Source organism: Lagenorhynchus albirostris, chromosome 9 (genome assembly GCF_949774975.1).
Source record: "Lagenorhynchus albirostris chromosome 9, mLagAlb1.1, whole genome shotgun sequence".
Lineage (NCBI taxonomy): Eukaryota > Metazoa > Chordata > Mammalia > Artiodactyla > Delphinidae > Lagenorhynchus > Lagenorhynchus albirostris.
In genome coordinates this window covers 45,593,167-45,619,645 of record NC_083103.1, presented here as the reverse complement: position 1 = coordinate 45,619,645, position 26,479 = coordinate 45,593,167, and the positions used below count along the sequence as shown (strand labels likewise).

General features: G+C 38.6%; 1 protein-coding gene across 1 annotated transcript in view; it reads left to right on the top strand.

The window, feature by feature from the left end:
* SWAP70 (switching B cell complex subunit SWAP70) overlaps positions 1 to 26,479 on the top strand; it is a 79,321-nt gene that overhangs the window by 37,831 nt on the left and 15,011 nt on the right. Inside the window, exons 3-6 of the mRNA XM_060159688.1 lie at positions 3,890 to 4,063; positions 20,975 to 21,202; positions 23,500 to 23,646; positions 24,778 to 24,886. Coding sequence (XP_060015671.1) covers positions 3,890 to 4,063; positions 20,975 to 21,202; positions 23,500 to 23,646; positions 24,778 to 24,886 — 658 coding nt within the window. The remainder of the gene's footprint in view (positions 1 to 3,889; positions 4,064 to 20,974; positions 21,203 to 23,499; positions 23,647 to 24,777; positions 24,887 to 26,479) is intronic.

The window sequence follows — 26,479 nt, the reverse complement described above, 5'->3', positions numbered from 1 at the left end:
GAAAGCCTGCGTGCAGCAATGAAGAACCAACACAGCCAAAAATAAATAAATAAATTTATTAAAAAAATATTTTTTTGCAGTAAGATATTTTGAGAGGGAGAGAGACCACATTCACATAACTTTTATTACAATATATTGTTTGTAATTGTTCTATTTTATTATTAATTATTGTTGTCAATCTCTTATTTTACCTAATTTATAAATTAAACTTTATCATAGATTTATATGTATAGGAAAAAACACGTGTATATAGGGTTCAGTACTACCTGTGGTTTCAGGCATCTACTGGGGTCCTGGAATTTATCCCTTGTGGATAAGGGGAGACTCCTGGGTTGATCAAACCTTCCTCTTACTCTTTCCTCACTCAGTTTTCATGTCTTTGTGGTTCTCCTACCACTTTGACTGTTCTTCTAGTCATCATAATTCCTCTTCTTCCTCCCGCTTGTAAATGTGCGAGTCTCTTGAGGTTCTGTTTTTGATTCCATCTATTTTCTCACTTTATGTTTTCTCTCAGTGATCTCACTGACCATTGTGGCTTCAGTCATTGTCGACATGCAGTTGATTCACAAATCTGCCTCTTCTGTTAGGTTACAGTTCCTTCCTCGATTGTCTTTGGACACCTCCATCTAAATGTCTTCCCAGAACTGCAGGTTGAAGATTCACATATGAACACCTGTCTTTCTTTCTCCCTTGTGTCCTCTTCATGCTGTGGCCATCCCCAAACATGGTTGGTGTGCTGCTCCTGCCATGCCTTTGCTCATGGCATTTCCTTTCCTATCCTTTGGAGTACTTTTCCTTGTACTCTTCAATATACTTCAAGGTCTGCCTCAAATACCGTCTTTTCTGCAAAGTACTAAATGTGGGCTGCAGATGACCTGCTTGTTCTTTGCTCTAAACTTGGGAGTTTCCTACAGGCTATCTCTTAAAACTATAAAGCTCTTTGTGATTTTTGTCTGTGTTTGCTTTTCTAGCCATAAATCTAGCCACTCCCTGTCAGGAACTCAATAATTCACCTCATGATACACATAGAATCACTTCTTGTTCCTCAGGGCAAGACTGTATGCTTTCATGCACATGTCATTTTCCCTGGTGGCATATCTTCCACTTAGTGCTTTTTGAGGGTGTGGGTGGATAGAGTTGATAGTAGTGGTCTTTCAAACTAGTCCTGTAGAGATGTCTTCCATCACATAGATAGATGTCCTCCATCTACTGAATTCTACAAGCAGTTTGGCATAGAGAAGAGACAGAATTTGAGCTTTGATTTTAAACCCTGGTTTTGATATTTACTAGCCATGTAAACTTGGTACTCAACTTTTCTGAACCTCTATTTCCTGATCTGTAAAATCGGGAGAGTGTTTAACCTTATGGGGCCAATACAAAGTTTAAATAAGAAACTGCATATAAAATGCCAAGCATATGCTAAGTCTTCAATAAATGATGTTAAAGAAAAAAAAAGAAATGAAAAGAGAAGAGAAGAAAAAGAGAAGCAGCAGTTATTATTCCCTTCATGGGGTCTTTTGTATACCGTGGGGGCATGGGAAATGGTGTCAGACTGAGACAGGGTGCTCAAGGCAGAGCACAAAGGATATATCTTCTTACTCGTGGGGAACTGGTTTACTAATGACAAATTCTAGCCAGAGAATGAGAGAAACTTCCTCCTGCAGCCAACTAGTGACTTCTTCCTTACATTACACACAGCACTTCATTCATCTTTCTCCAGAAAGAAATGCTTTGCTCATGTTGTCCTGTCACCTGCTCTGCCTCCTCCCGTACATTTTCCATATTGTCCCCAGTATGGCTTTTAAGATGCAGGTTGTATATATTGCCCCCTCCCTCTCTTTCAGTACAGATAAATCCTAACTCCTTACTGTGAATTATAAGGCTCTTCATGATCTGGTCTTCACCTACTTCTCTAGCCTAGTCTTTCACTGTGCCCCATGCAGTGGACATTTGTCATTTTTTCATCTGACCAGTATCAACTCTTTTCTTATGTCTGGGAAATTCCACAGTGTCTTGGTGGAGGACAGGACCTATCTCACATCTCAGATATTGAAAAGTTTGGATCCTCATTTTCCCAGCTCCCTGGCAGCTAGGGCTTAGGAATGTGACCTGGTGGGACTTTGAATCTGCATTGAGGTGGGGACTTTGAATCTGCATTGTGGGACACGGAGGATCAAGGACTGGGTCAGCGGCAACAGTGATGGCCTCATGTTATATTGGCAGTCGTGTCTCCACCCGCTGGTACCATGAGTAGTTTCAATTGCAGTTATGACTGCCTAGCCTAGATTGGTAACGGCTTAGTTTCAGAGTCTAGGTTTTTCAGCCCTTGTGTTGGATCTTTGAGGTTACCCATTGCTTTTCCAATAAATTCCTTATCTGTTTAAAGGAACTCAAGATCATTTCTCTTATTTGCATTTATAAAGAGCCTTGACTCATACCGCCCTCTAGTACCAAGTGCCCCATTCACATTAACCTTCCTGCAGTTCTTCCAAACTAACCATGGTTGTTTCTGCCTCTGGGCTTTCTCACATTCTGTTCTACCTAGAACACTCTTTACCTCATTCTCAAATTGTTTTGACTCTTGGCGGTCCTTTAGGACTCAGCTCTGTTATGTCACTTTTTCTGCAAATCTTCCCCCAATTCTTAAGATTGGGTTAGCTCCTCAGTGTTCCCACAGAATCCTCTGCTTACCTCTATATATAATACTTATCACACTATATTGTAATTGCCTTGACATCCCTTGGAGACATGGGCTAGTAGTATATTCAGTATCTTTGCATTGTCCCCGGCAGATAATAATTACTATCTAAATTTTATCTGTTGAATGAGTGAAAAACTATTGAATTATACTCTGTGTTATGTTAAAATTTGTCTATTTGCATGTCTGTTTTTCCTAATAAACTGTGACTATTCTAAGAGCAGCGGCCAAGTTCTTCTTCACCTTTATATCCTTAATTTGTAGCATAGTATTTGGCTCATAGTAGACACTGAGAGAATGTTGAATGCATAACTGAATGACTGAGTGGCAGAGCTGTCTTTTTAGAATTTCAGTTCAACAGTTTTTCCCAAGAGAAAGTATCTTCTTTGACCATATAGGTAAAGATGAGATATCTGCATGTAGTTCATATTGAGTAATTGACATTCTCAACTTCTCTGTATCAGGATTGGTAATCTGTTTATAAGATAATGTTTATACATGAAAAAAAAACTATTTGACAAGCCAGTATTTTATGTGCCGACTGAGTGATACGGGCAGATGTTGCTTCAGTGTCAGGCTCAATATAACATTCTTTTTTTTTTCTTAATATTTATTTATTTTGGCTGTGCCGGGTCTTAGTTGTGGCTCGTGGGATCTTCGTTGTGGCATGTTTAGTTGCGGCCTGCGTGTGGGATCTAGTTCCCTGACCAGGGATCGAACCCGGGCCCCCTGCATTGGGAGCACAGAGTGTTACCCACTGGACCACGAGGGAAGTCCCTCAATATAACATTCTTTTTTTTTTTTTTTTTTTTGCGGTACGCGGGCCTCTCACTGTTGTGGCCTCTCCCGTTGCGGAGCACAGGCTCCAGATGCGCAGGCTCAGCGGCCATGGCTCACGGGCCCAGCCGTTCCGCTGCATGTGGGATCTTCCCGGACCGGGGCACAAACCCGCGTTCCCTGCATCGGCAGGCGGCCTCTCAACCACTGCGCCACTAGGGAAGCCCTCAATATAACATTCTTAATCGAGTCTTTGAAAGTGTGGTACCTAAGCAACTACTTAGGAAATGGTTATTGGTTAATTGGATTGATTAAAATAGAAGCCTGTAGTAGGCTTTGTCTTTCTGTTTTATTTGGTTTACATGCTGCTTATTTTGGACTGGTTCATTGGAATTTTTCCCCGTTCCTTTTTAGGTCCAAGACAACTTTGACAAGATTGAATTCAATAGGATGTGTTGGACCCTCTGTGTCAAAAAAAACCTCGCAAAGAGTCTCCTGCTCATTACAGAAGACGATGCATTTAAAGTATGGGTTATTTTCAACTTTTTATCTGAGGACAAGTACCCACTAATTATTGTACCAGAAGAGGTAAGTGTGGCTCTGGGAAGTTTTACAGGGCCATCTTAGCATTTAATAGATCTAACTTGGAAGTAGATATGGAAGGAGATCCTGTACTAGTGTTTTTGGATCAGAGGCAAAAAAGCTTAGATCCAAAAAAGTCCAAAAGTTAGTGATTTAGGGTTATGCAGTAACCATGGAGATTTGCACACAGGGTGGGACTCTTCCTCTCTAAACTGCTATAATTATAGACAAATCCATCCTCATGTTCAAAGAGTCTTTATTCAGTACAAGTCACAACATAATTCTCTGTCTACTTACATATTGGCAAAACCGTAAGAAATGGCTGAGTGATGCTAGGGAAACACATAGGATCCAGAATGTTGCTCCCAAGGCTGATTTATGTGAGGAAATAACTATTCTTGTTTCAAAGCCAAGGATGGAGACTTTTTTAAGACCATACTTTCTAAAGTAAATGAAAAAGGACATTTGCTTGTTTTGTTCTGGGTTATTTTCCCTGAGCTTCCAAGGGGCGGGGGGACGGCGGGGGATAGGGGGAATGCAGGAGTAAGGATTCTGTGCTCTCTTACTGCCCTAAAAAATGATCCATGTAATACGTGCTTATTACAGTAGTAAATTTAGAAAAGACTTATGATATGCAGATTAATCAACTGTAGTCCTCCCCTTAAAAAAAGTCATTTGTAATCCCCTAACCTTGGACAAATGATGTAACCTCTTGAGTTTTAATTTCCTCATCTATAAAATAGGGCTCATAAAAATGTTTATTCTAAGGGTTGTGAGGCTCTGTATTTAAAGGACTTAGTTCAGTAAGTGAAATGAGTCAGAGAAAGAGGAATACTGTATGATTTTATGCATATATGGAATATGAACAAACAAACAAAATAATCGAACAAACCAAACCAAACAAAAACATATAGATACAGGGAACAGAACAGTGGCTACCAGAGGGGAAGTAGGGGTGGGAAGGGTGAAAGGGATAAAGAGGGTCAACTTTTTGGAAACTAAGTTTTCGGTGGTGAGCACACTATAGTGCATGTAGAATTAGAAATACAGTGTTGTATACATGAAACTTATATAATGTTATGAACCAATGTTACCTCAATAAAAAATCTAAAATTAAAAAAAATAATTAAATCGCGACTGGGGGAAAAAATAAATGACTTAGCTCAGTGCCTGGCACGTGATATGTACTCAGTAAATGTTAGCTCCTATGACTAATATTATTGCATACATTTTTGCACACTAGTCTGCTTATTTCTGTAGGAAATTTCCAGCAGTGGAATACTAAGTCCTAAGAAATGCACACTTTCAGGGTATGAGATGAACGAAGCAGAATTGCCCTTCAGAAAGGCTGTACCATTTATATACCTACCAGTAGTGATTGAGGGTGCCCATTATTACCCATCCTGCCAGCATGAGTCTAGTCTGTGATTTATTTTTATGATTCATGTTTATGTTAGGAAAATCTGTTTAAAAGTTCACACTGCAATATTTTATTTCAAGTCAGCAAGGATTTATCGACTGGCAACAGTAAATGAGGCAATAAGAGGAATACAAAGTGAAAAAGATGACTTCCTGCCTTCAAGGAATATGCAGTCTGCTCAAGGAAAAGAAAAAAATCAAGTGTAATTCAAAGCAAAATAAACTGCCTGTTATAAGAGAGGTGCAAATGCCATGCAAATACAGAGAAGAGAAAGATTTATTCCAGTTTGAGGGAGGTCAGGGATCAGGGAAGGCTTTTTAAGAGAGGCAGTATAATGTAGTGGTTAAAAGCAGGGTCTTAAACTTTTTCAGTAAAGGGCCAGACAGAAAATATTTGAGGTTTTGTGGGCTTCCTGGGCCATATTGTCTCTGTTATAGCTACTCAACTCTGCTGTTAATAGCGTGAAAGCAGCCACAAGACAATATGTTCCTGTGCTTTTTAAAACTTTTACTTATGGTTGTTGAAATTTGAGTTTCATATAATTTTAATGGACCATGAAATATTATTACTCTTTTGATTTTACCCCTTCTAACCGCTGAAAAATGTAAAAACCGTTCTTGGAGCAAGTGTGTATAAAAACAGGCTGAGAGCCAGATTTGGCAGCTGGGGTAGATTTGACTCATGGGCTGTAATTTGGTGTTCCTTGGTTAAGAGCAGGAGTCTGGAGTCAGATTTCTTGGATTTGAATTCTGGCTTCCACACTGCTCACTAGCTGTGTGACCTTGGGAAATTTACTTCATTAGTTTTTGCTGCAGTTTCCTCAACTGTAAAATAAGGCTAATGCTAGTATCTGCCTCCTAACTGCTCTTGTGAATATCAGATGAGAAGACTGCCTGGCCCTTAGAAAGTGCTCATTGTGTTACCTATTATATTTAGTGGAAAGGTAGCATTTATGCTGGGCCTTAAAAGATGGAAGAATTTTGACTAATGGAGAAGGCAGAGGAGAAGACTTCCGGTTGGAGGGAACAGTGGGCAAGGTTATATGAGGCAGGAAAGGAAAGGCAAGGCATGTCGGAGATGAGTGAGGTATCCAGCTTGACTGGATTGCCAGTCTTTGAAACAGCTGGATTGACTGATTTAAGCCAAAAAGGGAATTTTAAAAGGATGTTGGGTAGCTGACAGAATGGCTATGATGGCTGAAAAACAGGTGTGGAGGCTGTGCAGTGAGGAACCACAGGGAAAATGTGTGTTGTACTTGTACCACGGAACACCTCTGGCCCTGCACACTGGGTGCTGTCCAGGAACTCAAATCTTCCTGCAAGTAACTGTTCTTGCTACCATGGAGAGTTTTCTGTGCCTATTTCTCAATCACAGTCAGGGCGTGATGCATCTAATTGTTATAACCTAGGTCACATGCCATGAGCTAGCTGCAAAGGAGGCCTGGAAAGTGTCCAATTGTGTTTTTAACTTCCATATTGGGAATTCCCCAGACATAAGAAGCGGGTTAGGTGCTGGGCAGTCAAAAAGAATGACACATGCCCTTTCTAACTAGAATGTGATGGCTGTACAGAGATAGAGACAAGTTTCAGGTCTGGGCGACTGGGAGGTAATATTGTATAGTTGTTTAAAGCATGGTCTTTCAAATCAGACTGCCTGGTTTAAATCCCTACTTGACCACTTTTTAGCTCTGTGACTGTGAACAGATTACTTAATCTCCCTGTTTGGGTTTCCCCATCTGGAAAATGGGGATCACTACTTCCTTCACTGGACTCTTGTGAGGACTGATAGTTGATGTATGTGAAGCATTTAACTTAATGTCTGGCTCCATGATAAACGCTCACTAAATTTTGTGTGTGTGTGTGTGTGTGTGTGTGTGTATGAATGAATGACAGGGTGATGAACAAATTGGGGATATGATGTATGATGATGGGTTTGGTACATTTGGCATTTTGAGTGGATCATCCTTGTGGAGCTGTCCTGTTTGAACTGAAAGAGTACGTTTAGAGCTGTGAGAGGTCAGGGCTGGAGACAGAGACAGGGAAGCCATGGGAGTAGGTTAGATCAGGGAGGAAGAGACAATAGTGGGAGAAGCGAGGGCTGAAGACAGAATTTTGAGCCCATTTCTGTAGCAGGGGGAGGAAGTAGATTTGGTAAAGGAAGCAGAATTAGATAGTCTGTGAGGTTGGTGGAGAACTGGGAGAGTGTTGAGTCATGGGTGCCAAAGAAAGAAGAAGTTCTAAGAAGCAGAAAAGTAGTTCCTAGCATTAGATTCTATAGAAAAATTAGAGGGTAATGAGTGAGAAGTTGCCCTTGGATTTAACAATTAGGTGGTCATTGGTAAGCAAGGAGAAGGCAGTTTCACTGTAGCGGTGGGGACAGTTTCTTAGTGCTTAATAATAATAATAATGTAATTGTGCACGTATGTGAAAGGGGAAGTAAAAAATAAAACATGCTGAGCTTCCCTGGTGGCGCAGTGGTTGAGAGACCGCCTGCTGATGCAGGGGACACGGGTTCGTGCCCTGGTCCGGGAAGATCCCACATGCCGCGGAGCGGCTAGGCCCGTGAGCCATGGCTGCTGAGCCTGCGTGTCCGGAGCCTGTGCTCTGCAACGGGAGAGGCCACAACAGTGAGAGGCCCACGTACCGCCAAAAAAAATAAAAATAAAAATAAAAAAATAAAACATGCTATGGAATTTTTGTCCACAAAAATTCTTTTAATACAGAAACATATAGAAGGGAATAGAATGTTGATAGATGTAGAAAAAGATATGCTAATGGTATTTTTAAAACCTAGCTGCTGCTTAGGGAGAGTGGGAGGGAGACGCAAGAGGGAGGGAATATGGGATTATATGTATACATATAGCTGATTCCCTTTGTTATACAGCAGAAACTAGCACAACATTGTAAAGCAATTATATTCCAATAAAGATGTTAAAAAAAACTATATTACAACAGTGACTATAAGGAAATCTTTCAAAAAAAACCTAGCTGCTGCTTGGAAGAATTGTGCTAATAAATCTCCAGTATTGTCTTTTAAGACATTTTGTAGTTATACTTAGTGTTGTAAATTTATTTGCGTTTTCTTTAGAACTGGAGATGGGGTGGGTCTCTTACCCGTGATCTTTTGATCTCTAAAATATCCACAGTGGACTTGAAAGTGGCTTTGTCCTGATTTCAGAATTAGAAATTAGTTTGTAAGGAGACTTAACCATATTCCTCAAAGCAGCTCTTACTTGATGTGGAGGACTTGTCATTAGTAGATTATCACTGAGTCACAGGCTGTGGAGGGAGCCAGTCAGCATCAGCTTCCTGACTACTCTGCCTATGACACTCAAAAGATTTATGCTCGGGGGCTTCCCTGGTGGCACAGTGGTTGAGAGTCCGCCTGCTGATGCAGGGGACACGGGTTCGTGCCCCGGTCCAGGAGGATGGGCCCGTGAGCCATGGCCGCTGAGCCTGCGCATCCGGAGCCTGTGCTCCGCAGCGGGAGAGGCCACAACAGTGAGAGGCCTGCGTACCGGGAAAAAAAAAAAAAGATTTATGCTCGGGACTTCCCTGGTGGCTCAGTGGTTAAGAATCCGCCTACCAAGGCAGGGGGCACGGGTTCGAGCCCTGGTGTGGGAAGATCCCACATGCCGCGGAGCAACCAAGCCCATGCGCCACGACTACTGAGCCTGCGCTCTAGAGCCCACATGCCACAACTACTGAAGCCCGCGCACCTAGAGCCCGTGCGCCACAACAAGAGAAGCCACCGCAATGAGAAGTCCGTGCACCGCAACGAAGAGTAGCCCCCGCTTGCCGCAACTAAAGAAAGCCTGCACACAGCAACGAAAACCCAATGCAGCCAAAAATAAATAAATTTATTAAAAAAAAAAAGATTTCTGCCCTAGGTGGCCCGAAAAACTGGGACCTACATAAGACTTGATGTGGGCCATGACTTTATTTTTATGCACCCAGAGCCCAGCCAAGACTTCACTGCTTGCTTGCCTTCCTCTTTGCAGGCTGACAGGAATGTCTTCGTCCTCTCCTAAACAAGTTAATCTTATTCGAGAAGGGAATGGCCTCTTTTTGACTTGTCAGGATAGTCAAGTGGCATACCTTGTCATGTCATTGTTTGGACTTAACTCTGTTGTTTTGATGTCCTTAGCTCCCTCAGCATTCTTCTGATTAGAAGTAGAAATAGAGTTAGTTTTACAGATTATTCCTCTGTGGCCAGGAGTACTTGTTGGGGGAAAGAAGGGATCATTAAAACAGATTTACGTGGAACTGCTTTGTCTGGCTGCTGAACCGGCCTCCTAAGGTTTAAAATATGGCCTTGTATTTATTGAGCTCCTAGCACATCTCCTGGCCTTTGCCAAGCACTGCAAATTCAAGGTTGCACAGTTTATGAGAAACAGTAGAGTCATTTCTTAAGGTGCCCACTCTCTGTTAGATTTTGTTTTCTTCCTAAGTACTTTAATAGTGTTAAAAAAACTATATTTTGAATGAGTTTTAGACTTACAGATTTTAATAAAATTAAGTATGAAAATGTACATTTAAGAATAAATTTTGAAGTATAATGTCTTAATTTGTCATGAATGAGTTTGATTTGTATTATTACAAACAGTTTTTAGGCTTTATAAATTTAAAGTAATTTTTATGTTTCCAATAAGTCATTTACCATAATGATGGTTTGCATTTTAAGTCCAAAATATTTTTAAGTTAAGATTTAATTCTCCAGCTTCGATTAATACTATATGAGATATAAGTAACAGTGGTAGTGACATGAATAACATAAGTGGGGTAAGTTTGCTTTTGACTCAGTTTCCCATCACCCAGAATATCAATCAATATCAAGAATATTGAATAAATTAAGTGAAAGTGACTTAGTACCAAAAGTCAAGAAATTGCATGTCCCCATTTGAAATGGTTCTATAATTTTTGTCAAATGATATTCCTGGAAATGTGTGTCTGTAAAGTATAGTTTTTACATTAGTATTCATTTCCCACAGAGCCAAGAACAAAACAGGATGTTTGTCTGTTGCTTATTTGGAAGAATTGCCTTTCTTGCAATTAAATATTAAACCTGAAATAGTTTTAAGAGATCCTTTATTAAGAAATAAAATCTGAATTGTTATTAAGTTAATAAAGACCCACTTCAATGATTACAGTGAAACAACTTCTAACAAATAAACTTTGGAGCCAGAGGCCTCAAAAATCACATGCAGCTTGAAAGTTTATTCTTTGTTATTTTTGGTGCAACTTGCCTTGGGAGGAGGAAGTAAGCTGCTTCCTGAAACTGAATGAGCTCTTAGAATTGGTGCAGTCCACTCAGACTAACACAGCAGCACATGATTTATTACTTAGTATCATCGAATAGTTACTGAGAATGGGAATGTTTGTCTCTCCTTGGCCCAATATAATGAACTAAGAGGTCCTTAAGTTATTTGGTTATAAGTATATGACTGTGTTGAAAGCCAACAGGAAATGAATCTAGATTAGTTGCCTGGAACAGTCACTGGGAATGCAGAGCAGATGCTGAGTGCTGATGACAAACTCTGGAGGGTTGGGGGAGGGCAACTTCAGAAAGGTTCAGGATGAATCTGGGAAGCTGTTTCTAGAGCTGAGTTTGCTGCTAACAGGAAACAATGTTAAAGACATTCCAATATACATGAGGAATTGAAGCTCAGAGTGTGAGGGGCACCAGTTCATTCACAGTGGTAGGTGAGGAAAAGCTAAGGCTGTTTCTTGACTTGTCATGCCCACTTTTTGTTATCCTGTCCATGCATGTGGCCACACCCATGGCCTCACTACTAAAACTTCTAGCAGTGCCTGTACAACCTTTATCCCAAGTTGTGATCAGGCAGCATGGGCCCTCTTTTTGCTGCCTTAGGGAGATTGAATTTCTGTGCATGATAACACCTCTAAGTTATTTTACTTTGGTCAATTATTTATATAATTGACTTTTTCTCTCTTGTGTCTTATTGCCTTTAAGCTTTTTTCCTTCTACTCTTTTCTGTCCTGTTCTCTCCTTCCCTTTTCCCTTTCTTTTCTTCTTAATAATTTTCTTTTTCTCTTTTCCACTGCCTATCCCTATTACTTCTGTTTAAAAGCCAAGAAAATAATATCTGATAAGCTAAAGAGCAGATGTTACATCTTCAGCAAGAGAAAGGAAAGACCTAAGTGTGTTTTTCTCCAGCAAGTAAACATTTGTTGAATACCTACTGTATGCTAGATTTAGGGTATTAGATAATCTGCATACAAGAGGAGCTTATAATATCTCATCAAATTACAATAGAACTCTTGATATTTTTTGACCTTGTGATATTTTGCAAATGTATATTTCTTTGCAAACATGTTTTTCCTATTGTTGGCATTCTTTTTCTGTTAAAGTATGTTATTTCACAAACGACATTATAATCAAATTGTTGGAAGTGCAAAGAAGAGAAAGAAAAAATTAATTCACAATCCTATCTGTAACAAATTAGGCTCTAATATTTTGCTCTAGTATTTTTCAAAATATTTATATAAACTTTGTGCAGTGGAGATCATGGGTAAATTTAATTTTGCATTCTTCCTCACTTAATATTATTTCATAAATGCTTTCTTAAATGTAATTTTATTTTTTCTGTTTTTTAAAAATTTAATTTAATTAATTGATTTTTTATACAACAGGTTCTTATTAGTTATCTATTTTATACATATTAGTGTATACATGTCAATCCCAATCTCCCAGTTGATCCCCCACCCCCACCCCCCGCACTTTCCCCCCTTGGTGTCCATACGTTTGTTCTCTACATCTGTGTTTCTGCTTCTGCCTTGCAAACTGGTTCATCTGTACCATTTTTCTAGATTCCACATATATGCGTTAATATACGATATTTGTTTTTCTCTTTCTGACTTATTTCTCTCTGTAGGACAGTCTCTAGGTCCATCCATGTCTCTACAAATGACCCAATTTCGTTCCTTTTTATGGCTAAGTAATATTCCATTGTATATATGTACCACATCTTCTTTACCCATTTGTCTGTCAGTGGGCATTTAGGATGCTTCCATGACCTGGCTATTGTAAATAGTGCTGCAATGAACATTGGGGTGCATGTGTCTTTTTTGTTTGTTTATTGAAACAGAAAGTCACAAAAATTATAATCATCCTCATCAGTTCACTCAGCCCCATGTAATTAATTTTTTTTTCATCTTGATCTTTTGTTAGCACTTTTATGAATTCATCAGTTTTCCATTAGAGTTCTGAAAATGCTTATTCATTCAGTTCAGCAGTATAGTCAGTTACCAGAAACCTGTACTTCTTGGAGTCTTTTCAGTGAATTCCTTGAAGATGAAACCCTTTTGTAGGAACATATTTGCAAAAGCATCAGAGTACACCCAGAACTGTCTGTAAATGACAAAAGATTTAAAAATGACCACGGTTAAAGATTTGATGAAAGTTCATAATGATGCAATTGACAAGGAAATTTAGTTATTTCTGAGATATACATTTTAAAGTAATAACTAGAATTATGACTTATAACATTATACCAGAACATATAAGATTTTTAGAAATTTCATGTAATGTCTGAAACATTTATATTAACATATTTCCATACAAATAACCCAAAGGAAGTTTAGTATTAGTTGTTTTGTTTGTTTGTTTGTTTATACTGCAGGTTCTTATTAGTCATCAACTTTATACACATTTGTGTATACATGTCAATCCCAATCGCCCAATTCAGCACACCACCATTCCCACCCCATCGCGGTTTTCCCCCCTTGGTGTCCATACGTCCGTTCTTTACATCTGTGTCTCAACTTCTGCCCTGCAAACTGGCTCATCTGTACCATTTTTCTAGGTTTCACATACATGCGTTAATATACGATATTTGTTTTTCTCTTTCTGACTTACTTCACTCTGTATGACAGTCTCTAGATCGTCCACGTCTCAACAAATGACTCAATTTCGTTCCTTTTTATGGCTGAGTAATATTCCATTGTATATATGTGCCACATCTTCTTTATCCATTTGTCTGTAGATAGGCATTTAGGTTGCTTCCATGACCTGGCTATTGTAAATAGTGCTGCAGTGAACATTGGGGTGCATGTGTCTTTTTAAATTTTGGTTTTCTCTGGGTATATACCCAGTAGTGGGACTGCTGGATCATATGGTAATTCTATTTTTAGTTTGTTAAGGAACCTCCATACTGTTCTCCATAGTGGCTGTATCATTTTACATTCCCAAAAACAGTTCAAGAGGGTTCCTTTTTCTCCGCACCCTCTCCAGCATTTGTTGTTTGTAGATTTTCTGATGATGCCTATTCTAACTGGTGTGAGGTGATACCTCATTGTAGTTTTGATTTGCATTTCTCTAATAATTAGTGATGTTGAGCAGCTTTTCTGCCAATTTTTGTGTTGGGTTGTTTGTTTCTTTAATATTGAGCTGCATGAGCTGTTTATATATTTTGGAGATTAATCCTTTGTCTGTTGATTTGTTTGCAAATATTTTCTCCCATTCTGAGGGTTGTCTTTTCATCTTGTTTATGGTTTCCTTTGCTGTGCAAAAGCTTTTAAGTTTCATTAGGTCCCATTTGTTTATTTTTGTTTTTATTTCCATTACTCTAGGAGGTGGATCAAAAAAGATCTTGCTGTGATTTATGTCAAAGAGTGTTCTTCCTGTGTTATCCTCTAAGAGTTTTATAGTGTCCAGTCTTACATTTAGGTCTTTAATCCATTTTGAGTTTATTTTTGTGTATGGTGTTAGGGAATGTTCTAATTTCATTCTTTTACATATAGCTGTACAGTTTTCCCAGCACCACTTATTGAAGAGACTGTCTTTTCTCCATTGTATATCCTTGTCTCCTTTGTCATAGATTAGTTGACCATAGGTGCATGGGTTTATCTCTGGGCTTTCTATCCTGTTCCATTGATCTATATTTTTGTTTTTGTGCCAGTACCATATTGTCTCAATTACTGTAGGTTTGTAGTATAGTCTGAAGTCAGGGAGTCTGATTCTTCCAGCTCCTTTTTTTTCCCTCAAGATTGCTTTGGGTATTCGGGGTCTTTTGTGTCTCCATAAAAATTTTAAGATTTTTTTTGTTCTAGTTCTGTAAAAAATGCCATTGGTAATTTGATAGGGATTGCATTGAATCTGTAGATTGCTTTGGGTAGTATAGTCATTTTCACAATATTGATTCTTCCAGTCCAAGAACATGGTATATCTCTCCATCTGTTTGTGTTATCTTTGATTTCTTTCATCAGTGTCTTATAGTTCTGAGTACAGGTCTTTTACCTCCTTAGGTAGGTTTATTCCTAGGTATTTTATTCTTTTTGTTGCAATGATGAATGGGATTGTTTTCTTAATTTCTATTTCTGATCTTTCCTTGTAAGTGTATAGGAATGCAAGAGATATCTGTGCATTAATTTTGTATCCTGCAACTTTACCAAATTCATTGATTAGCTCTAGAAGTTTTCTGGTGGCATTTTTGGATTCTCTATGTATAGTATCATGTCATCTGCACACAGTGACAGTTTTACTTCTTCTTTTCCAATTTGTATTCCTTTATTTCTTTTTCTTCTCTGATTGCTGTGGCTAGGACTTCCAACACTATGTTGAATAATAGTGGTGGGAGTGGACATCCTTGTCTTGTTCCTGATCTTAGAGGAAATGCTTTCAGTTTTTCACCATTGAGAATGATGTTTGCTGTGGGTTTGTCACATATGGCCTTTATTATGTTGAGGTAGGTTCCCTCTATGCCCACTTTCTGCAGAGTTTTTATCATAAATGGGTGTTGAATTTTGTCAAAAGCTCTTTCTGCATCTATTGAGATGATCATATGGTTTTTATTCTGCAATTTGTTAATATGGTGTATCACATTGATTGACTTGCGTATATTGAAGAATCTTTGCATCCCTGAGGTAAATCCCACTTGATCGTGGTGTATTATCCTTTTAATGTGCTGTTGGATTCTGTTTGCTAGTATTTTGTTGAGGATTTTTGCATCGATATTCATCAGTGATATTGGTCTGTAATTTTCTTTTTTGGTAGTATCTCTGTCTGGTTTTGGTATCAGGGTGATGGTCGCCTCATAGAATGAGTTTGGGAGTATTCCTTCCTCTGCAATTTTTTGGAAGAGTTTGAGAAGGATGGGTGTTAGCTCTTCTCTAAATGTCTGATAGAATTCACCTGTGAAGCCATCTGGTCCTGGATTTTTGTTTGTTGGAAGATTTTTAATCACAGTTTCGATTTCATTACTTGTGATTGGTCTGTTCATATATTCTGTTTTTTCCTGGTTCAGTCTTGGAAGGTTATACCTTTCTAAGAATTTGTCCATTTCTTCCAGGTTGTCCATTTTATTGGCATAGAGTTGCTTGTAGTAGTCTCTTAGGATGCTTTGTATTTCTGCGGTGTCTGTTGTAACTTCTCTTTTTTCATTTCTAATTTTATTGATTTGTGTCTTCTCCCTCTTTTTCTTGATGAGTCTAATGGTTTATCAATTTTGTTTATCTTCTCAAAGAACCAACTTTTAGTGTTTTTTTTTTCAGCTTTTAGTTTTATTGATCTTTGCTATTGTTTCTTTGTTTCTATTTCATTTATTTCTGCTCTGTTCTTTATGGTTTCTTTCCTTCTACTAACATCGGGTTTTGTTTGTTCTTCTTTCTCTAGTTCCTTTAGGTGTAAGGTTAGGTTGTTTATTTGAGATTTTTCTTGTTTCTTGCGGTAGAATTGTATTGCTGTAAACTACCCTCTTTGAACTGCTTTTGCTGCATCCCATAGGTTTTGGATCATCGTGTTTTTGTTGTCATTTGTCTCTAGGTATTTTTTGATTTCCTCTTTGATTTCTTCAGTGATCTCTTGGTTATTTAGTAACTTATTGTTTAGCCTCCATGTGTTTGTATTTTTTACGTTTTTTTCCCCTGTAATTGATTTCTCATTGTTGTCAGAGAAGATCCTTGATATGATTTCAGTTTTCTTAAATTTACCGAGGCTTGATTTGTGACCCAAGATGTGATCTATCCTGGAGAGTGTTCCATGTGCAGTTGAGAAGAAAGTGTAATATGCTGTTTTTGAATGGAATGTCCTATAAATATCAATGAAATCTATCTGGTCTCTTGTGTCATTTAAAGCTTGTGTTTCCTTGTTAATTTTCTGTCTGGATGATCTGCCCATTAGTGTAAGTGTGGTGTTAAAGTCCCCTAGTATTATTGTGTTACTGTCGATTTCCTCTTTTATAGCTGTTAGCATTTGCCTTATGTATTGAGGTCCTCCTATCTTGGGTGCATTTATATTTATAGTTGTTATATTTTCTTCTTGGATTGATCCCTTGATCATTATGTGTGTCCTTCCTTGTCTCTTGTCCATTCTTTACTTTAAAGTCTATTTTATCTGATGTGAGTATTGCTACTCCAGCTTTCTTTTGATTTCCATTTGCATGGAATATCTTTTTCCATCACCTCACTTTCAGTCTGTACGTGTCCCTAGGTCTGAAGTGGGTCTCTTGTAGACAGCATATATATGGGTCTTCTTTTTGTATCCATTCAGCGAGCCTGTGTCTTTTGGGTGGAGCATTTAATCCATTCACACTTAAGGTAATTATTGATATGTATGTTTCTGTTACCATTTTCTTAATTGTTTTGGGGTGTTTCTTTGTAGGTACTTTTCTTCTCTTGTGTTTCTCACTTAGAGAAGTTCCTTTAGCATTTGTTGTAGAGCTGGTTTGGTGGTGCCGAATTCTCTTAGCTTTTTCTTGTCTGTAAAGCTTTTGATTTCTCCATCAAATCTGAATGAGATCCTTGCTAGGTAGAGTAATCTTGGTTGTAGCATCTTCCTTTTCATCACTTTAAATATATTGTGCCCCCCCCCCACTTCTGGCCTGTAGAGTTTCTGCAGGAAATCAGCTGTTACCCTTATGGGAGTTCCCTTGTATTTTATTTGTTGTTTTTCCCTTGTTGCTTTTAATAATTTTTCTGTGTCTTTTAATTTTTCTCAGTTTGATTACTATGTGTCTTGGCATCTTTCTCCTTGGGTTTATCCTGCCTGGGACTCTCTGTGCTTCCTGGACTTGGGTGGCTATTTCCTGTCCCATGTTAGGGAAATTTTCGACTATAATGTCTTCAGATATTTTCTCGGGTCCTTTCTCTCTTTTTTCTCCTTCTGGGGCCCCTATAATGCGAATGTTTGTGCATTTAATGTTGTCCTGGAGGTCTCTTAGATTGTCTTCATTTATTTTTTTCTTTTTTCTGTTTCACGGCAGTGAATTCCACCATTCTGTCTTCCAAGTCACTTATCCGTTCTTCTGCCTTAGTTATTCTGCTATTGATTCCTTCTAGTGTATTTTTCTTTTCAGTTCTTGTATTGTTCATCTCTGTGTGTTTGTTCTTTAATTCTTCTAGGTCTTCGTTAAACATTTCTTGCACCTTCTCGGTCTTTGCCTCCATTCTTTTTCCGATGTCCTGGATCATCTTCACTATCATTATTCTAAATTCTTTTTCTGGAAGGTTGCCTATCTCCACTTCGTTTAGTTGTTTTTCTGGGATTTTGTCTTGTTCCTTCATCTGGTGCATAGTCCTCTGCCTTTTCATTTTGTCTTTCTGTGAATGTGGTTTTCACTGCACGGGCTGCAGGACTGTAGTTCTTCTTGCTTCTGCTGTCTGCCCCCTGGTGGATGAGGCTATCTAAGAGGCTTGTGCAAGCTTCCTGATGGGAGGGACTGGTGGTGGGTAGAGCTGGGAGTTGCTCTGGTGGGCAGAGCTCTGTAAAACTTTAATGTGCTTGTCTGCTGATGGGTAGGGCTGGGTTCCCTCCCTGTTGGTTGTTTGGTCTGAGGTGACCCAGCACTGGAGGTTACAGGCTCTTTGGTGGGGCTAATGGCGGACTCTGGGAGGGCTCACGCCAAGGAGTACTTCCCAGAATTTCTGCTGCCAGTGTCCTTGTCCTCACAGTGAGACACAGCAACCTCCTGCCTCTGCAGGAGACCCTCCAACACTAGCAGGTAGGTCTGGCTCCATCTCCTGTGCGGTCACTGCTCCTTCCCCTGGGTCCTGATGTGCACACTACTTTGTGTGTGCCCTCCAAGAGTGGAGTCTCTGTTTCCCCCAGTCCTGTCAAAGTCCTTCAGTCAAATCCCACTAGCCTTCAAAGTCTGATTATCTGCGAATTCCTCCTCCTGTTGCCAAACCCCCAGGTTGGGAAGCCTGACATGGGGCTCAGGACCTTCAATCCAGTGTGTGGACTTCTGTGGTGTAATTGTTCTCCAGTTTGTGAGTCACCCACCCAGCTGTTATGGGGTTTGATTTTACTGTGATTGTCCCTCCTACCATCTCATTGCAGCTTCTCCTTTGTCTTTGGATGTGGGTTATCTTTGTTGGTGAGTTCCGGTGTCTTCCTGTCAATGATTGTTCAGCAGTTAGTTGTGATTCCAGTGTGCTCACAACAAGGAGTGAGTGCACATTCTTTTATTCTGCCATCTTGAACCAGTCTGCCTTAAATGTAATGTTAAATGGTTGAATAATATTCTACTCAGTGCAGAAGGAAGAAACATTGATGGAGTACATACTGTGCCAGACATTGTGCACAGTGTTCTATTTTTGTCCCATTTTATCCCCATAGTAGTTCTGTATGATGGGTGTTATTATACCCATTTCATAGCTGAGAAAAATTGAGACCTAGCTTAGTTTATTTCCATTTCATTAATTGACCTCTACTACATTCTATGTATGATTCTGAGTTCTGGAGATTCAAAGATGAGTGGGACATTGTCCCTCCTGTAAGGATTTCAGAAAATCTACAGCGGGCAGCGTATGAGTATAGAGATAGTTTCAATACAGTATGCTGAGTACAGTGACACAGAAGAGGAACACCTGACCTGGGTCAGAGCAGTTTTACCAGAGCAGTGCTTCTCAAACTTTAATGTGCATATGGAAGTACTGGGGGTTCTTGTTAAAATGCAGATTCTGATTTTGGGGTCTTCGGTGCGGTATGAGATTCTTCATTTCCAACAGGCTTCCAGGTGATGCTGATGCTGCTGGTCCACATTTTGGACTATTCTGAGTGGGAATATTATAGACAATGTAGGATTTGAACAGATACCAGTTAGCTGAGTAGAGAAATGGGGAAAGGTAATCTAGATAGGACAGCATGGGGCAAGGCATAGAAGCATAAAAAAATGTGTTAAATGGGTAGACTACTTATAATCTATAGCAGGTGTTGGCAAACTACAGCTTGCTGAGTGAATTCAGCCCACATAGCCTGTTTTTATATAGCCCATGTGCTAAGATAATTTTCACGTTTTTAAAGGGTTGTTAAAAAATACCAAAAAAACAAAAAAAAAAACCCGAACAAAGAAGAACATATACCAGAGATGTAGAAAGTCTTAAATGTTTACAAGCTAGCCCTTTACAGAACATGCTTGCGATCTGTGTTGATGGTGGTTATTGGTGGAGTGTAAAATCTGCAGTAGGGCATGGCAGGAAATATGTTAGAGACAGTAGGCAGGGGTGATCACAGGGGACACAGAGGAGCTTGGCTTTTATCTTTGAGGTGATAGGGAGCTAGGCAGAGTTTAAAGAAGGGAGGTGAAAACAGTAGGATTTTGTCACTGATTTGATGTAAGGGAGTGGGGAAAAGGGTCCTGACATGGGTGAATGGTGTTGTTCCCAACTGAAATCCATAATTGGAGGAGAAGCCATTTGAAAGGTAGAGATGGTTCATTCATTTTTGCACATGTTGAGTTTGAGAGAGCACTGTAGGATACCCAGGCTTTCCAGAAGATAAGAGAGATCAATTCTCATTCAGTATTACTGCATCACTGTTTTGTTTAACTGTTACTATTTCATTTACACTTTTAAAGTACTTTCATGTAACGTGTACCTCCATACTCATTCATCTGAAAAAAACAGGTTGTTGAACAGCAGGTGTCTTGTAATCCCTTTCATGCAATGTGATGTGTGTGTGTGTAGAGCTGTCTGGAAGGATGCGTGCAGTATTTTCTACTGTTTTTCTATACAAAGCTATGTGTTTCGGGATTTAATAGACTTTTCTGGCCCAGGCTAGGAATTCACCATTGTTTACAACATTGTCAGCATTCTAATGAGAAGCAGCAGCATTAATTTCAAATAATTGGCTTATGTGGAAAATTAATAAATTGGTGACTAAGTTGTACGTACTTTGAGATGCTTATTGTTCAGTAAAATTAATATTCTGATATATTGAAATCCAACAGAGTAATCAGATCACGTCAATTAGTTTGTGTATGATAGTATGTGTGCAGTTTGCTTTAGTTCTGTATGCAAATATACTATACTCTTAAAGGTTCCAGTTTTTGATTACTTATTCTAGTTTAATATAGAATAAATGGCATTTTATCCATACCCTTCTCCCTGGTAGTATCATGATGCTTGAAAGATACACTTTTGGCACTATAAAAGAATATTTCCAAAATTGACCTTTCAGTGTAAGTAACACAGGTACATACCTAAGTTTAAAAGTTATTTTTTTGCTATGAAATAATGTTTTAAAAATTCTTTATATAGATTGAATACCTGCTTAAGAAACTTACAGAAGCTATGGGAGGAGGTTGGCAACAAGAACAATTTGAAAATTATAAAATCAACTTTGATGACAGTAAAGATGGCCTTTCCGTGTGGGAACTGATTGAGCTTATTGGAAATGGACAGTTTAGCAAAGGCATGGATCGGCAGACAGTGTCCATGGCAATTAACGAGGTCTTTAATGAGCTTATATTAGATGTGCTGAAACAGGTAAGAGTCCTATAACACTATTTCTCCTTACCTTTAGAATTTGACATGTTTGAAATAAAACAAATTTGCATTACAAAGATGAGTCTAAGTCACTTATACTTTTACACTGATTGAGAACAGGAATAAAGTTTCTTATTTTCCCAGTCTTGTGTTAGGCTTTCATTGTAAAGAATTACAGTTAAGCATTGGGAAATTACTATTTTGAAATAACTGTTTAAATGATCACATTTCTAAACATTTTTAAAGTACTTTTATGTCACGTGTACATCCATACTTATTCATCTGAAAGATCCCATGGTGTATTGTTCAGTGAAAAAAAGTTTGTTGAACAGTAGGTGTCTTGTCATCCCTTTCATGCAATGTGATTTGTGTTTGTAGAGCTGTCTGGAAGGATGCGTGCCAAAATGTTGATTGCCGCTGGATTGTGGGATTTCTGTGAATTTTATTTTATTCTTTGTTCTTTTCTTATTATTGGACTTACTATTATATATGTTTATACTTGTTGATCTCTCTTTATATATATGATATATATTATTTTTATAAAATCATAAAAATATTCTTTCTTTTGGGAAAAAATACCTTTATATAGTAAAGTTGTGTCTATCATATTAGATGATAAAGTTTGTTTTCTCGGCACCTGCATAGCATCTGATATACATATGGAGGCTTGATGCTTATTAAGTAGAATTTATATATTTTTAGTGGATTAGATTAGATTTCCTACCTTATTACATTGAATAATAGCTCTGATTTGGGATTTCCTTACTTTGGTCCTTTCTTTGCTCTGTTAGGTGATACTGTTTTTGCTCTTTTCTCCAAATGGAGCCCATCAAAAAAATTAATTGAGGCTTAATTTGTGTAAGTTTTTGGTGCTGCAAAGAGTTATGAGACATGGTCTCTGTCTGAAGAGGATTTCCAGACAGATTAGGATGGCAGAATATAGAACTACAGATGAATTGCAGTATGAGATAGCTTTGGCTTAAATGTTCAAGGATTAGCAAACTGAACAAGTAATATGATTAGAACTTAGTGTAATAATCAAATGATACAGCCAAGATATTATCATATATTTAACAATGTGTATAGTCTACCACAAGCTATCAGCACCTATAGATTTACTATTTAAAATGTGAGTTAGGGCTTCCCTGGTGGTGCAGTGGTTGAGAGTCCGCCCGCCGATGCAGGGGACACGGGTTCATGACCCAGTCCGGGAGGATCCCACATGCCGCAGAGTGGCTAGGCCCGTGAGCCATGGCCGCTGAGCCTGCGCGTCCGGAGCCTGTGCTCCACAACGGGAGAGGCCACAACAGTGAGAGGCCCGCGTACCACAAAAAAAAAAAAAAAAAAGTGAGTTATTCTTGAATAGTACTGAAGGGTTTTGGCCTATAATAAATGTGTAGTTTTGCTGAAGTAAAATTTTTAATCATACACCTTTGATGCTGATATATGGGAAGGAAGCACAGGGCTAGTAAGTGTGAGCATAGAAGCTATACTTAGAAGCCAGTAGCCTAACTACTGGTCCAGTTCTTTTTCTGCTCCTTTGGAGCAGAGTCATCCTCCAGAATTGTGAGGTCAGGTAGAGAGGTACTTTGGTGCCAGAGGGTGACTGGCTGAGAAGATATGCTTGGCCAAGTTGACTGATAGGTTTTAGCATTTTCATTGATGGAGGTCTAGATTTACTGAGAATCACTGTGAAGTCTAGGTCTAGATTTACTGAGGATCTCAGATCACTGTGTGTGTGCATGTGTTTGTGTTTTCTATTTTAAAGGGAACAGATAGAATAATATAATGAACTCTCGTACACCCATCACCCAGCCCCAGGAATCACTGATACCTGGTTAATCCTCCCCGCCTACTTTGATCTCTCCTGTCTTATCTTGACACAAATCCAGACATTTCATTTTATCTATAAATATTTCAGTAGGCATCCCTAAAAGATAAGGTATTAAAAAAAGAAACCCCACAATGCTGTTAACATCAGGGGGTCTTGCAGTCTCTTATCTGCAGATAGCTTTTGGCGAGGTTGGGGGGTTTGGGTGGGGGGAGGAGATGTCTCTGAGTGTCTAAAATTCTATGTAAACTTTTATCTGCACATGCTTGCATGAATTTGACTGGGTATAGTGCCCTGCCTTTGTAGCTGTTCAAAGGATTCAAGATCCACAAAGGGCAAGAACCTTTGATATTCATGTATTCAAGGCCACACATCAGATAATGGAGCAGGCAAGAATGTCAAGGAAGAGGTATCAGCTCTTATAAATAAAAGGACAGGAGTTTATATCAGATTTAATCTTTCATAGGGTTACATGATGAAAAAAGGCCATAGACGGAAAAACTGGACGGAACGCTGGTTTGTACTAAAACCCAACATAATTTCTTACTATGTGAGTGAGGATCTGAAAGATAAGAAAGGAGACATTCTCTTGGATGAGAACTGCTGTGTGGAGGTAAGAGTCAACGGTTACCTCTTTCCAGTGCTGCCCCCTGCTGTTCAAGTAGTGTATCTTCCTTCTTCTAGACTCCAGAGCCTTAAAAATAATCTTAAAATTTACATTTCCAAAATAATATAGGCATACAGTAGCCATAGTTTCTGAACCAAAAAATTAGATACCTGACAAAATTTTTTTTCTAATGTGAGTTTATTTTCTTATACTCGAGAATAAAATATAGGGATTAAATCTCATTTGTACATTTAAGGGATAATTTCTTGAATAAAATGGAGTCATAAATAAGAAAATAAAGCAAAAAAAAATTCAGTAAGAAAGTGTTTGAAATAATGAATCTATCAGAAAACCTGGGCCATTTTGAGTGTAATAGATAAACCAAAAGAAGATGTGAGCATTGCCTTGGAATACTTAGGGTGACTTTCAGAATACTTTAGTCACAGCTGCTAATTCGGTTAAAGAAGTGAAGTCCTCAAGAACATAAAGTTTTGAGTTTTTAATTTATAGCTGAACTATTGCCACATCTGTATTTGTTGAAGAACATTTAAAATACCTAAGATCTCATTCATAAATGATAATATGTTTTGATGGTTGAAATGGTATGTATTAATGTCTTAGGGTGTGCAGTGCCCAGTAAGGGGTCTTCTTAGATTCAAGTAAACATGGAGACTCACAAGATTACCATAGGCCATACCAGTCTACTTATAAGGATATAGGACAAGAACCACAGCCTGCCAGCAACAATACCCCTGGTGCAAGGAAGGGAGAGACACATCTGGAGGGTGTGGGAATCACCCTGGGTTAGAAGCCTCATATCCTATAGGAGTCAAGACCTATTGGAACAGTCCACGGGTATATCTTCCAGGGTTCCCTTAAGAGATGTGCTAAGGTACAAGGGTTGCTGTGCTCAGGAAAGCCCAAAGCATGGCCCATCAGGTGGTGTTGGTTCTCCCAGTCTAGGTGTAGTACACTAATCCAGGGTCATTTTTACCATAAGTACTGTTGCCTAGGGGGCAGCATTAGAAAATCTGTAATATTCATTTATAGGTACTTCTTATATAAATAATTAAGATTGAACTTAATCTAAATACTTTAAAATAAAATTTTAAAGACTAATTTTGCTTTCTGTCTTAGTCCTTGCCTGACAAAGATGGAAAGAAATGCCTTTTTCTCATAAAATGTTTTGATAAGACCTTTGAAATCAGTGCTTCAGATAAGAAGAAGAAACAAGAGTGGATTCAGGGTAAGGTAATTTTTATTACTTGTCATGATATAACTTGAGAGCTCTTTCAGCTTTGGATCTCATTAAAGATACTTGGCATTGTTTCCTCATTGTCTATAGTTATTTCTATGTGAAACAGTAGCTAGAAGAATAACAAAGTGAGAGGAGTTCCCAAAATTTTCATCAATTTCATTTGCCTGATGAATGTGTGGGAAAATTATAAACTGGACATTTTAGGTTTTTTTACTCTTACTATTTAAAGAACATGGAATTTCCCCTTTTAAGGACTATAAAGAATTTTAAAGTAGCCATTTTGAGTATTTCGTAACGTGTAAAACAAAAGAGGAATTGTGCAATAGCTTTTGAATACTTCAAGTAATTTTCAAGATCTGTTACTTTCACAAGAAATCACTAGTTTCAAATAATTATCTCAAGAATGCAAACTTCTGATTTAATAACTTTCAAACTAAAGTATTACTCCAAAATTAGTAAAGAATGAAACACTTTATGAGATTTTATTTTTAATCATGAAAGAGGATTCTGAATGTTATATTCTTGAACATAGGTAAAATTGTTTTATTGAAAATTATGGTCATTTTGATGTAGTTTAAGAGTTTGAGGCAAGTGTACCTGGGTCTGAATCCTCTCTCCTGTGCTTCTGGGGTTGAGTTAGGAATTCTCTAGCAGCTTTCTTCTTCTGTGGAATGGGGCAAATAATAGTATCGACCTCTCAGGTTGTTGTGAGGGTTCATAATTAGAAGATGAAGATATAGTTGCATATTTAAAAAATGACCCATCATTGCAGAAATGTTTGTGACAGATTGCAAACAACTTAAACGTCCATTAATTGGGGAGTGGTTGAACAGATTATGGTACAGCTACACAGTGGAGAATTGTGCAGTACTGTGCAGTATGTACTGACATGGAAAGCTCTCCAAGGCTCTGAAGAGTGTGTTACGCCAACATTTGTGTCAACAGAAGATGGAGAACGTATATACATGTTTATTTGTATATGCTTAAAGTATCTCAGGAAAGATGCACAGAAACTGTTAGCATTAGTTGCTAGTGAAGTGGAGAACTCAGTACTGGGGGATAGGAGTAGGAGCGAGACTTCATCTATGTCCTTTCATGCTTTTGAGTTTGAACAATGTGAAAGTATTAGCTCTTTAAGTAATTGAAACGATCAGGAAAGAAATCAGATTTCACGTAAAAATGATATAATGCATGTAAAGGGTGTATATATAACAAATATTCAAAAAATGATAGCTGCTGTTATCACCTCGGGAAGGGAGTATATAGGGAGATGGTTTCATAAGGTATAGATGAGGGGCAGACTAAATACAGCAGGTAGCAAATCAGATACCAGGAACTTTATATCTCAGCCCTTGCTATGTCTTGTTCTTACCTGGCCTTTTGGGAAGTATAGGAAAGGGAGTTGGAAGTGTTGGGATTTCCTCAAATGTGTGTGATATTCCCAAATCAAGATCTGTTTAAGCACAGATAGGCAGTTACGGAACTTTGGAGCTGGAAGGGACTTCAGAGATCATCTCTCTCATGTTAGAGATGAGAAACCCGTGCTGTAAGAGGTTCTGTGACTTGCTCACGGTCACACCA